This window comes from Nelusetta ayraudi, unplaced genomic scaffold, assembly GCF_046127955.1.
Source record: "Nelusetta ayraudi isolate G7.1 ecotype Tasmania unplaced genomic scaffold, CSIRO-AGI_Nayr_v1 ptg000048l, whole genome shotgun sequence".
In the NCBI taxonomy this organism is placed as follows: Eukaryota; Metazoa; Chordata; class Actinopteri; order Tetraodontiformes; family Monacanthidae; genus Nelusetta; species Nelusetta ayraudi.
Genome location: NW_027466098.1, coordinates 16200975 through 16215045, shown reverse-complemented (window position 1 = coordinate 16215045; position 14071 = coordinate 16200975). Strand labels below are relative to the sequence as shown.

Here is a 14071-nt window from a genome sequence, read left to right as displayed (position 1 = left end):
CCACTCAAAGTCTATAAGGCTGCAAAGCTGCTACGTGCGATAGTTCCTGAGAACACTAGTCTAGTGGAAAATAATAATAATAAAAGTCCCCCTGGAAACACACGTGTATTGGCAAGCAGCAGATTATCCAGCTGAAGGACACCGGCAATATGCTATTCATATTTCACTGTGACTCGCAAATAACAGCTTGAGAAGGTTGTGCTTGACATCAGATAGTGCAGACTGTGGCAGCACTGGGAGCAGGTGTTGCAGCAGATGGCTTAAGAGCGTAAAAAGTAGTATTGTAAATTACTGGGAGGCCGCTGTTGTCGCCCCGGCGGCACCCAGCACCGCCGGCTCCTCCATTCTCCCGGTGTTTCACATCATTTCTTTTCCTGAAATGGACCAATAGGGCCGGCGGTCCGGGCTGGATGGGGGGGCGTGGGGTGCATATTTACAGCGTTATTTTTAACGATGAAAATCTATTTAATCCAAGATCAAACAATGTGGAATGCTATGTGGCCGTCTTCTAATTGAATTCATATTGTCTGGCATTTGAACCCGGAGCGGCGAGGTGCTGCCTCATCACGGCCGAGGTGATTGAAACTGGCCGGGGATGTTTGAGGGTGGTGAGGCGCGGGGGGGAAGGGCTGCCTCTCACGGAGGCGTGACCAAAAAGCGTGGCCACACACAGACTATTTCAGAGGCAATCTGCAGCCAGGAGACATTTTTCAAATTAGGGGAGGGAAATTCTCGTGTGACAAGGACACTGAGGCAGAGAGGACAAGAGAGGCGCCGCGCCGGCTGCATGCAAATCGTTTTTTCTTTTTTTCTTTTTGCTCAGGTGGAAGAAAACGTAAAGGAAACATTAGGTGACGATGATGATGATGATGACGCCCCGAGTGCGTTGTAGTGGTGCTCAAAGGGAGGCGAGGCGCCAACTGAGTGCGACGGGAAGGAAAATCCTTCATATTTTGCGCCGACGAACTGATTTCTCTTTTGTTAAAAACTAAGAAACAAAGAGGGCCGGACTCCAGCTCTCAGACTAATAGGATTAATAGTTTCTATTTAAGAGACCAAAAGCCGCCGCCATTAGCGGAAATCCATGTTAATTACAAACCTTCATTAAGTCAGCACAGCTGTCAATGCCAGATAAAACGTGAGGCCGCTTCGACCCCTTCGGCCTCCGCTTCCCAATAACACGACGTCCATAGACTCTTAAGTCCTCGATGGCTAATGACAGAAAATCCAACTCCGGGTCGAGACCTGAGAGCTCACGGCTCCTCGGCGCCTATTGTGGGCTTTTTTTTTTTTAAGATAACAATCGCCTTTTCAAGCAGCTTCCCCTCGACAAGCTGCGGTCATGGAGCTCGTTCACTCAGCGGATTGATTTCAATAACAAATACCGAGTCAAGGTTTAACCCCAATATGTTTTTCTCTCTCTGTTTTTAAAATTCATAACCTGTAGTTGTAGTTCAAAGGACTCACGTTGCACCCGTCTTCAGGCATTTTTATAGTAAAAAAAAAAAAAAAATGAAAGCAAAATAAAAGCCTTCAGAAGATTTCAAGAAAAACGCCATATTTAGCCCTCTGTTTACTGCCTTCTGCAAAAAGACACCATTTTAACTTCCGGCGAAAATGTACATCAAAGGTACAGCATGGCTGTATCTTATAGAGCAGACAAAGTCAATGCAGTGCCCCCAGCTGGGGGTGTCAGCAACAACGAGAGAGGCGTCAGTTCCCTTTGTGACATCACAAAGTGAAGAATATAGAAGTACAGCTAGAAAAACTAGTCAGGAGTGGGTTTTTCTTATTTCTGGAGGGTTCAACAATAGGCCGGAGACTTCATATTTCTATTGTGGGGGAAGTGCGTTTGGCAGAAATTGGGCCTTTAAATTTAATTCTGAAAAAAAACCCCAAAAAACCGAACAAAACTCATGAGGCAAATTAAACACATTCCTGGCCAACGGTAAAAAGAGGATCACAAATCAGCCCCACTTTCCTAACGGCTGCGTTAATAATTCCTTTTTGTGGAAAACCCTCTGCGCTCCTACGAGGTGAACTTTATCTGCGGATAAAATAAAGAAGATCAAAAGGTTCGAATGGACGTGAACCTCCCTGAGGTGTTTCCCCAAACTAAAGGAACTGCAAAAGAATGGACGTGAGAGGTCCTGACACATACCTCAGAGGCTCCATGAGACGCAGGAGAGCCGGCGTCATTAATCACCATCGCAGGGCAACACACTCATACTCATCCCCATTGATCAGCTCTGCTGAGCAAACACCCGTCACCCCGAAGAACCTCCCACCTCTTCCTTTTTTATTTCTGTAGTGGAAAATTTAAATATCTAGCAAAAAAAAAAAAAAGAAAAAAAGTGCTCTGCTGTGGCTGAGTGCCCTGTTATACACCTGTAAGGAGGCTGAGCGATGTGCCAGCGGTTGTCTGAAGGAGAAAGACGAGGTGGCGGATCTGATTATCGGCTGCCTGCCCTTGCTGCTCAACAGCCTGCTGACTCTTGGCTGATAAAAAGAGGGGAAAAAAAAGACGGGGAAAAAAAATCCTCCTGTTCTCCGACTGAAAACCTTGAGATTCTCTGGCAGCCGGCTGATAATTTCCAGTTGAGTTTGATTGATGGAGTCTCACCTCAGTGAGCGCCCCCCGCCCCCTCCCCCACCCACCCTGACCCCTCCTGCCCTCCTCTCTCAGGCGCAATATAGCGACGCCGCTCATAAAGCAGGATGCATCATGGGGCTGCTGCGTGCGAATTCCAAATGCAATTGCGCTCTCTAAATTGTCGGCGTCGTCTGCAGAGCTGAACTACCGGAAAGGGGTGGGGGGGGTCTTGAGCGCCCGCCGCTACCCGAGGTGTCTTATTTTAGCGGTGACACTTAATTTCAGTTACTGTAATGAAACTGTGACGTGCAGCAACGAGACACGCACGCAGTGCCTGCAGGGCCCCCGAGCAGAGCCGAGCCGAGCTGAAATCGACGAGCGGTCCTGAGAAGGAACTGAATCCACTAATGGATTTAGTCAGAATTACGGCAAAACAATTTGTCTATTTGCTACCAGAAGCGAGTTAGCTTTATGTTTTTAGGCAGGCTGTGTAAAAGCGGAGCAGTTTGCCGCGGTCAGGGTTCAGGTTGTAAATAAACAGGAAGCTACCGCATGCTAGTAATAGAAGAGCTGCGGCCGCGGCTGCAGCCTGGACGCTGCAGTGACGGCAGTTTGTCGAGGATTGCAGAGAATTATATTAGTAGTATGTAAGTCATAAAATAGCTGTGTTTTAATACATTTTTCCAGTGTTTTAAGAGTCTTTTCAACACAGAGCTAAATACCGTGGGGCTGTAACGCTTTTGTTCATTTACAAATCAAAGCACATGTTTTCTACATATCCCATAATATACTATCTTCTCATATGAGGTGGGTCACCAAAACACTCCATCCACCTGCTCCACCTGCTCCATTGTGGTCAACCAGGGCAAAAAGTTTGTGCAGCGCTATTCTAGATGCCGTGTGTTCATCTAACATTCCTGCTGCTTCCTTCTGCCTGGCCGAAGCTTCAACAAGTAACGCGGAACCCTCAGTCCAGAACCGGACATTATTCAAAATGTTCATGAATTCAAAACTGATATTTCGCACCTACAGCACATTGTACACTGTTTATATATATATATATATATAACCGTGAAGAAGATTTGAAGTTTAACAGGCTCAGTCTTCACAGCCACAATTCCTTTGTTTGCACAAGCAACCAAACCACAGCCCTGCTGTCAGCCTCCAGGAATCGACGCAAACCCCCCCCCCAACTTTTCCCTTCTAAACACAACACTTTGTCGTTTGATCTCCGTCTGTCTCCCGATGCTGCGGGAGAGATTTGCTGTACCTCTTGCTGGGCTGTATCCGTCTGTCGTTCCTCTTCCACGTTATCCGCGGTTTGGGCGACGCTCTGGGTTTGCACTCCAGCGACACGTCTTTTCCAAGGGTGGCGACGACCCGCACGGGATTGTTGACAAAGACCGGGGCGGACGCTGTGGGACAGGAGCACACATTGACAACATTTTTCATATATAAAGAAAAAAAAAAAACCAAAAAAACGAGGGCATTTTAATCACTGCAGCGTTGTTGCATTAAGGTTAGACGGGTGTTTTGACAAGCTCTTTTTTTTTTGTTGAGCGCAATGCAAAATGTCCAGTGTTTAACACATTTTTTTGGACCACCTGTCATCAGAAGGAGAAAATAAATAATTTACAAATTCAAAAACCTGTTTGGATTCACTTTTTTGTATCTGAACGTAGGCCGACTCGCTGGGCTTCTCTGAGAAGCAAGAAATCAATTGAGCACAACGTTCAAGCGCTAAAACAGATTTTCCTGTACAAGAACGCAGGTAAATAACCCCAATATTGAATCTTCATCAATCAAATAATAATGTGCTTTACTATTTTCCGTACGTCAACAAATAATAGGAATATTTTAGCACTAAAAATACGATTTCAACCAAAGAGCTTTGACATGTTGGTGCATTAGACGTTAGAGAAATATTTAAATATTTACCACTGTGATTCATTTATGGCAGCTGAGGCGTAATCCTTACATCTAATAAATTTAATCAGCGCGGCGGCGTTTTCCCTCTCAGTGGATCAAACAGGAACTTAGTTTCAGACTGTTCTGGCCTTAATGACAGAAATGTCACTTTCATGCAATTGATGAAAAACGATTCCGACCGCATTAAGCAGCAGTTTATTTTCACATGAAGCGAGTACGTAACAAAAAATATATATCTAATGAGTTCGCTTTGAAATCTATCTGTCCCTTTGAGTGATAATTTAAAAAAAAAGTGTGATTTTTCTTACTGCTAGAGTGTAAAAGAAAAACAAAAAACAAAAAAAACAAAACAGTAACGACTGTTACGCCCCCTCAACGGTGGCATTTAAAAGCAATTACATTGCTTTTCAAAAAAAATAAAATAAAAAAAGCTGGAGGGGTTCAGAGTGACACGTCAGTTCTAATTCAGCCGTCACTCCAGTGACATAAATATACATGGCGTCGCGCTGTCAGGCTAATTATTAAATCGCATGTCGTCATGCGAATAATGACACGCTTGTGTAATTGGTTGTGTTTTTAAATTTTTTATTTTTTTTAAACGAGATTGTGCTTAACACACGCTTCACCCCGCTGAGGCGGTGGGAGTAATAAGTACAGGGAATAAACATGAGCAAAAATTATGTCTGGATTTGTTTTTATAAGCCAAAAAGTAATACAAGGTCTTCCAGGGCGTCCTGCTGGGCCGCTAGCGCGCAACCTAGCTCGGCATCGAGGCCACCTGCAGGCCACAAGGATTTGTCAACTACAATTATTCAAATCTGGCTGTGTGTGTGTGTGTGTGTGTGTGTGTTACTCTTTCTCTCTTTTATTGCTGACATTATCCACAATGACAATCCAATCCCATGCGTAGCCACCGGCGCTGTGTCTCTGAGCCGCTGGTAGCGTGAGTGGCAGAGGTCCCCGTGGACGCCGGGGAGGGGAGAGAAAAAAAACAAACCGAGCAGTTGTCGCCGGCGCTCGTGCGTCGTAATCAGGACGGGAGGCAGCCCGCAGCTGGTGACGGAACCCGCCGCCCTCCTTCCCCCGACCAGCCAGGGCCCGGTCCTGGGAGGAGAGCGGCGGGGTCGCCGGGCCGCTCGACTGCGGGCTGTTATTAGCCGCGTAATCCGTCCTGATGGTGTTTGCTTACGGACGTCTGGGCGGAGGCCCGGGTCACGCGGAGGAGAAGCCTCGAGGGCGGCTCGCACCAAAACATTCATCGCGCGCCCGCTCCCCCAGCGTCGTCTCTCCAGCCGCCGCCACTCCGAGTCCAGTGGGGTGCACGTGGTGGAGTGTTGCCAACTCCCCAGCGAGAAAAGCAGCTATTGGCTGTCCCGAAAGTCGCTCCAAGTCGCTCAATGACGTCATCGGCTAGTTTGTAATGTGCGCAAGTCATTGTAAAGGGCACAGTTGGGCTGCGTGTGAAAGAAACAGGGTCGTAGGAGAGACAAATAAATATGTTGCTTCTAAGGGGAAAGAGAGAGTCTGGCCGGAGTTACTTTTTTCTCTTAAATTTAGTTTGGTCTTTTTGACTTTATCGTCAACGTAGGAGCCAACAAGGACCATATGAGTAACCAGAACCATAGTAAATGAAAACAGAGTAACCATTTTACCACATTACCACATTTTCACACAATATTCAGTTCATTCCCAGACTGGACACTGGGGTATAAACATGTACTGTGACCCGCTTAGAGGGATGGAGAGATACATGGTTTCACATCCGAGTCGGCAAAATTCTCCAAGAGGAGCAAAAAAAGTCCCTACATTTGTCACTAATTACGTTTTTGAAAAAAGAAAAAGTGGCTGGAGTGGTCCGAATATTTGCTAAATATATCGAGAAAATTGTCACTAAGTTGGCAACACTGTTTACAATGGCACAGACAAACCCGTGATGTTCACGCCTCACGAAAAAATGGTGACAATGAGAATCCTTGTTACTGCTTGCAGCACTTTATTGGGTGTTGTCTTTTTACAGCTCCGAACCCATTCAGCCATTTGCCGTTTGCTCTCTCTGCTCATCAATGCACTCGTGGCCACAGGGAGTTGGAGCTACTCTACTCCGCTAACCGCGAGTTGCCAGTTAGCCGAATAACAGTCACTACTTTGGGCAGTGGGAGGGAGCCGGAGTGCAGAGACAACATGCAAAGTCCACGCATGAAGGTGGAAATCGAACCCACAACCTTCCGGCTGCGAGGCGGCAGCGCCGACCACTTCACCGCCGGTTAAACTCCACTCAGGCCACTTTGGGTTTCTGGTGGGTTCAGCACTTGCGTTGATTTGAAACAGGACTGGTCTGGAATTAGAATGAGTCTGGAGTCTTTTATTTCAGGAGGCAGAACCGACTGACAGGACTGCCTCTGCACGTCATTAGGATGGACACTCAACCAATCAGGGGATCGATGTGAGCGAGGAAGCAGCAGCCGCAGCAGCAGCAGCAGCAGCACCACAGCAGTCAGACTAAAGTCAACAAACCAAGCAACAAAACTGGAGTGCAGAGGATTACTGAACTCATCATCGGCTAAAGTGACAAAGTGTCTTCAGATTGGATTTCAACTTTTGTAACTGAAAAACCAACTCTGAAAACAAGACACTGGTTTGAAAAGTGCATCAAAGGGTAAGACTCCATCAAGGTCAAAACCAGAACCAAAACCAAACCGAGGTCCGGGACCGTGATCCGAACCAGGACCTGTTACAACACTTCCATGCACAAACCAAACAAAACAACAGGATACTTTTCCATGTAAGCAAAGCCGCCGCTGCCAAACACTGATTGAGTTCACGGCACACTGACCTGAGCCTGATGGCTGAGAGATAAACATCTGACAATGTGTATCTCCAACAAAAGGGAAGAGCAACCAGAGGAGAACGGAAACCAAAACTTTGTTTTGTCTGCCTCCATTGTTGTAAGATTTTCAAAATGTCACAGATTCACCCTCAACAAAGGGCACGGCACACACACACGCACGCACGCACACACACACACACACACACACACACACACACACACACACACACACACACACACACACACACAGTAAATCAAGCTGTCGCTCGGGGAGAGCTGAAAGGGGAGTGGGTGTCACCAGATGTGTCCCGCTATGGAAGATGACAAGGAGAAAATAGTGCATTAACGCCGAGCGGAGGACGGCCTTCAGCCCGAGGAGCAGCGCTCCTCCTGACCCTCGCCGTCCTTGGCTTCTCCACGTGTGGGCGAAACACGTTTTGAAGACGCTGATTTTCAAAAGGCCGAGTTGAAAAACCAAACAAGCAAAAAAAAAATAAAAAAAAATCAGCTATCAGCTATCAAATAATTGATAGCTGATCATCCAGTAACAACAGCCGACGCTGACTCCATAAATATGGGATGTCCGCAGTGAAGGTTGTTTTTCTCTCTCTCTGGGTGGGGACGGTGATGCGGGCGTCGCGCTGATGACAGACGATGGAGCGGAGATAAGACCCTAATGGACTCATTAAACTCCATCAGAGGAAGCACTGGTGTGTCTCGCACAGTGTTTGCTCCCATTAGTATAAATCTGTACCTACAAGTCATTGCTTTTCATTCCTGCGAGCTCCTGCGGCCTCCTCCTGGCTTCGTGAGCACGTCGCTGTGACTATGAGGGCCCTTCTGGTCTTCCTGTCGTCCACCGCCGCGGTTAAACCGGGGACCGCTGATTGGCAATCAGCGCACCTTGTGGCCCAGCGTGTCTCCTCCACTCGCATTTAAATTTCCTTTACCAATCACCTCTAAAAACATTCGCTAAGGTAAAAAAAAAACCCAAACAATTTTCATCCTTTTCTTTTTTCTGATTAGCATGAATCTAAAATGACCGGACAACACAGCAGTGCAGTGCATCCGGGGTTCTGTGGTACTTCCGGCAGTCCAAAGACCACGCAATGGAGTAGCTGGCAGTTCGAAAACTCAACGAGAACTCCTACCCAGACATGGGCGGCCCGGCGAACTTGAAGAATCTCTGTTGATAGTAAGTAAGTAATCACTTTTTTCACTGTTTTGTTTCAATAAAGAGCTAAATATCGTTTGGCTACTTTGATTTATGTTCTTATTAGGAATCTCTGTTATTGTTACAGAAACCACACAAACATACACACACACACACACACAAACAGGAGAATGATAAAAGCCCTGAAATGGACTCCGCCTCTATTTTCTACCTGAAAGAACATCACTCTGCCTGGACCGGACATCCTCAATAGATTGCTGCACATCCCAAGATCCGTCCAGCTGTAACATCGCACGGTGCGGATGAACCTACCTAAAATCTTGAGTTCAGCGCTGGAGTAGACGGCCCCGTATTTGTTCTCGGCGACGCACTGGTACATTCCGGAGTCCATAGGCAGCACCTTGTGAATGGTCAGCTCTCCGTTCACCACCTCCAGCCGACTCTGGGAGAGGTAGAGCGAAAGGAAGAAGAAGCGTCTGAGCGAAGATATTCTTTGCACATTGAAAGGGCTGCAAATGCAGCGGATTCAGATGTTTGAAGGTGCGAGAAGACACAAGGCCGAGGTGGGCACCTGGGACGTCAAGGGCAAGCCATTACGAAGCCAGCGGTAGGTGGGCCGGGGCCTCCCCGTGGCCTTGCACTCCCACTGCAGCTTCTCCCCGCTATCCATCTGAGTATCATTAATCATTCTGACCCACTGAGGGAGGGCTTGGAGACAGCGTAGGGAGGGGACGGAGGGAGAGAGAGAGAGAAAAAGAGAGATTTTAGAATAAGTAATTTATCCTTGAGAGCAGACAGGTACGGGCCGCCACATTTAGATGTGGAGAAAGGAGAGCGCAGCGCCGCCATCACGCATTATTAAAGGTCACGCAGCCCATTTATTCAATATGTTAAGTTGAATAACAAAAAAAAAAAAGGCATTGAACCGAGTCAAGCTTTGTCTGGATTTATGCTTTTTCAAATCATTGTGTCTGGCAGCATTAGACTCATTTTCATTTTCATTTTTATATTACACTCCAGACTGCGGCGGAGATGCCTCGCATGAGTCATTATCAAAAGACACCTAAAAAAACCCCAAAAAACAGCCTGTGAATCCGTTTATAGCCTCCTAACTGAAAAAAAAAGAAAATATATATTTATATATATATTAAAAAAAATGTTGACATAGCACTCGCAGCCAGCAAGCAGCAAAACACTTGTGTGATCTTTTGTCAACATGCATTTGAATAGCGATGATGACTGTATATAAATGCTGCTTTTTCTCCCACAAAAAGCCTCCTCATTGCTATTCTCTGCATACGGCGCCTTCGGATTCCTGTTTTTTTTTTCTCCTCCTCCCCCTTTTTTTCGGTGGAGGTGTGATTGAATGATTTGGTCAGGAGGGTCCGGCTCACAATGAAAGTTCACACAACCGGCCCGACCTGTGTAAATTACATTTAGCGTGAGGCAGCTACAAATTAGCCTCCCCCATTCTCCCTGTGATGTCAACAGAATGGAGCTTGCCAAGAAGTGCAAAGCCTGGGAAATGTGTCCCACCGAGGCCGGGCCGGTTCCATTATCTCGCTCCTGTGCACATGGCACACGCTGAAAGGAGAAGGAGGGGGAAAAGGAGGAGGAGGCAGGCACCTCCGAGATTGGGAGGCGATTTCGGTCGCGGATGTTTGTAAACATTGGTCGGGGAAAACTTCCAAACTGAAGGCGGCGGAAGTTTGCTGTAGCGCCGCGGTTGTGCTTGAGAAGTTGAAAACTGTATTCACGCGCTGCTTGACACTTGGAGGCTCAGCCATTTGAAATGGACCGTTTTCCTTCAGATTGCACTCAGACTTACACTGTGGATGTATTTCTAAGAACTGGGTACCGTACTGGCAGTTTGGTGGCACAACAATTCTTTTCCGGTGGTCATTCGAGGTACTGCAGCCAAAACCCTTATGGGCCTTATGGTTACCGGGGGCTTGGCGGACACTCACTGCTCGTCATGTAAAAGACCATCATAGAATTTGCAAAAACGCGACAAGGCTGTATAACCGCCGGCATCAGCAAGCACTTTCAACTTCCTGTTCTTCCACTTCCTGTAGACACCCGTCTACGGCGGAAGGGACGGATTGTTACACCTGCGGGGTCGCAATAAAAACACTCTCAGACACGCGCGAAAGCAGGCAGATTACTCAAGACGCGGCTCATCAGCCTGCTGCGGCTCTCGTGCGGCCGCTCAGGGACGTAAATTAGATCTTTTTCTTTTCTTTTTTGCTTCGCTCCGACTCACTGTAGACCTGCAGGTGTCCTTTGAAAGCGGTTCCTCCTCGGGGATTCTCGGCTTTGCATTCATAAGTTCCCGAGTCCTCCAGCTGAATGTTGGGGATTTCCAGCACCGCCTGGGACTTGCGGAGCCTCGCCTTTTTGGGGATGTTGCCATTTATCTTCCTCCATGTGATTGTCGGCACTGGACTGTGACGAGAGAGGAACGGGGGATTAGCCGTGAAGCGGGCGAGTGTGAGTGCGTGGACACATACAGTCAAACATTTCATCTTTATTGTATTAGCCTGTGTTAGTTTCTTGTCTGAATTATTAATACTGTATATATGTACACAGATAATTTTGCAATGTACAATTTTCTATCAATTAAGATTATTCACAAAGCCTAATTACTTTAAGCCCCAATCTACATTCAATTCACCGCCTTTTAAAAAACACATGTTCCAGCGCAGTATGACTTCCTCATTAGAGCCGGCTTGGCTGCAGCAAGAACATCAAAACCCCAACAATAGCCAGACTGATTCTAATGGTGGGTATTTAAGCCGCTGCCATCCGCGGGTGTATTTTTTTCCTTCTTCTCTTCCTGCTTCCCTCCTGTTAGATCTCTGTAGTTGATGTCTCGCAGCCGACACTGGCCGCCTCGCCGCGCTCTCGCTCGCTCGCTCGCTCACTGCAGCATTGTGTGACAACGAGACGTGACAGGTGTCTGCAAAATGGAAATGTGACACTGTGCAAACCTCCGCTGAACCCATCAATCACCGAGCCCCAAGATGGAAATCTCACATCGCCACGTTTTTCTTTTTCATCTCGCTTTCAATTCACAAGGACGCACCGAGCGCGTCGGCATTCGCCGCACGTTTCATGTCGGACAAGAGCTTGTGGACGTCTCCTTTGGCGTCGTGCAAAGCGCGCTTCTCATTATCTCACAGTGATGCATGTCACTCACGTGTTGAAAAATAAAATATACTAGTATACAGAATTTTTTTTCATTCATTTATTCCCTATCTATCTATATCTATATCTATAAATGCACATGAGATGATGGCATTTAATGGCAAATTCAGCAACACTGTGATCATTTACTTCAGTTTATTTTCAACCAGTTAAACACGAATCCAATCACATAATGACGAAAGGCAGCTCGGTGACGACTGGAGCCCCGGGTAAACACAAATATCCGTGTTCCTAATGCGGATTCATTCGATAAGACCTGGCAGTCTCATTGGGCGGACAACTGGAACAAAACCACAGCCGCAGAGATGGCATCGTTACTCTGGAATGTAGCATTGAACCGCTGCTCTTCTACTTTGTTATTAATGGGGGATTTTGTTAACCTCCGCACCAGCTAAAAAGTGCCGACAGCTACACAACTGAGCAAAATCTATAGAGACCTGGGAGGGCTGCGAACGAGAGAGTGAATCTCTCCGAATCCATGACAGAGTTTCTCTTTGCAGACTAAATAATGAGCCCCGGGGCCTGTACATGTTCACAGGACTGAGGGGGTGGGGGTGGGGGTTGGACTGATGGCGACTGATGGGAATAGACTCTAAAGTGAGTTCAGAAGCTGGAAACTCTGCCCGTCACTCCCCTCCTCGGCGTGTGCAACTGTGGCTGTTAAATGTTGAGCACCGTTTTGCAGGCGTCCCTCAACCTGGTCGCCAAAGTTTAGTTTGCAATTTACACGACAACAGGCGAGCTCTGCTGATTGCATTTTAATTAGCGCTCCACACAATTACTGCACTCTGAACGGCTAGATCCAGGGTATGAAGGTTGAAATCAAACCCTTTACAGCCCCCGCCCCGCACAGAAAAAAAAAAAAAAAAGATGCTGGAGGATCGGTTCCACTATTCAAATCAAGATATCATTGAGCAGAAATGGTCCTCTGCCACTTTCAGGTACCTGGGACAAAAGCAGCCGCACTTTATCTGGACGTACTGAGCAAAAAACTGCGGTCTTGTAAAAAGAAGAAGAAAAAAAAAGGTCGTAAGCAGGCGGCGAATAAAAACGTGGCGTCATTAAGAGTCGCTTTCCGAGGCTGCTGACACGGTGGTCCTCGGGCCTCTGCGCAACTCAGTGAGGAGAGCTAAAAAGGGTTTTAAGGGCTTTATTTCCTCCGCAGCCGCTGCAAAGCGTTGGACCTGCAGTCGGAGGCAATTTCAATAAAACAGCTCCCACCGCCGTGCCGCGCATTGTGTTCTTTGAAGTTGAAGTGTTCTGAGTGGGGACGAGTGGGAGAATGCGTTGGCCATTAAACGCGCGCGCTCGCGCTGTCTCAGAACCACAGCGGCGAACGTCGTGCCTCGTGAAAACGAACAAAGCGAGTCGGGCCGGGAGTGCATTCGTCGCTCTGCGGTTCTTCAACTCTCCAACGCCCGCCTTGGGTCGACGCACAACCAGTCAGCCTTCCTTCTGTGGTGTGACACAAACAGGAAGTGGCTGCTGCCAGGCGTCGCTAAAGCCAAGCGGCAGGAAGGAGCTAAGAGAGCCGAGCTGCTGCTAAAGGGATTAGCATGGATGCTGCAGCGGTGGCAGTTTTATCAGACCTGGACGGTATTTCTGCATTAAAAGAAGAAAAATAAATAACATTGGAGAGTTTTCTCTGTCAAAAAGATTTGTTTTACTCCCCGACTGGCTTTGCTAATATTTTAGCTGAACAGCAGCAGGAAGGTTTGAGCTTCTATGTTGCTATGGCTAAGGATTCCTCCAATCGGCTACCGTTGTTGTTGTTTTAAGGCCCTCCCCATTTCAAATGTTTGCCGTTTTATTATTGGTTTTTACAACACACAAACCAAGTAACCAAGTAAGTAAGTAAAATATTTTATCATTTGTTTCAGCTGAAAGGACGCATTAAACTTGCCAAATGTGCTCTTTTGGCTGCCACGTAACCCCTCAGCGTCTCTGTTTACATCAGGCCGACTCAGACAAACGCTTCCAGGCGTCAGTATGGTAAACATGTCAAAAGTGTAACTCCCAGTCTGTAAACCCATAAATATTTCATGGATTTGAAAAAAAAAAAAAAAAAAAAGGAAAACAAATATATATATATATATATATATTCTGTTTGAAGGCTGAGCTAAAGTTCGGCTCGACAGCATCAATCAATTTTTTTTTTTACCCATAATGCCATCTGTGCACAGGCAAACAAAAGACAGGTTTCCTCACCGGGTCCCTGTCAGCCTCGGGGTCTCCTCGGCTAGTTGACTTTCAAAAGACAAACTGAACTCCCACGCCCCTCCCCCCATATCACGGTTTGTTGCTGATGACTTGTGTCGGGAGACTGAACAAAACACATTTT

The 14071-nt window shown here is 47.0% G+C and overlaps 1 protein-coding gene across 3 annotated transcripts in view; it reads right to left on the bottom strand.

Moving 5' to 3' along the window:
• The window catches only part of cntn5 (contactin 5), a 100043-nt gene that overhangs the window by 21802 nt on the left and 64170 nt on the right, over positions 1-14071 (bottom strand). For all 3 annotated transcript variants that reach the window (XM_076036701.1, XM_076036702.1, XM_076036703.1), the window contains exons 9-12: positions 10787-10968; positions 9095-9231; positions 8836-8965; positions 3864-4008 (exon numbers count right to left, since the gene is read on the bottom strand). In XM_076036701.1, coding sequence (XP_075892816.1) covers positions 3864-4008; positions 8836-8965; positions 9095-9231; positions 10787-10968 — 594 coding nt within the window. The remainder of the gene's footprint in view (positions 1-3863; positions 4009-8835; positions 8966-9094; positions 9232-10786; positions 10969-14071) is intronic.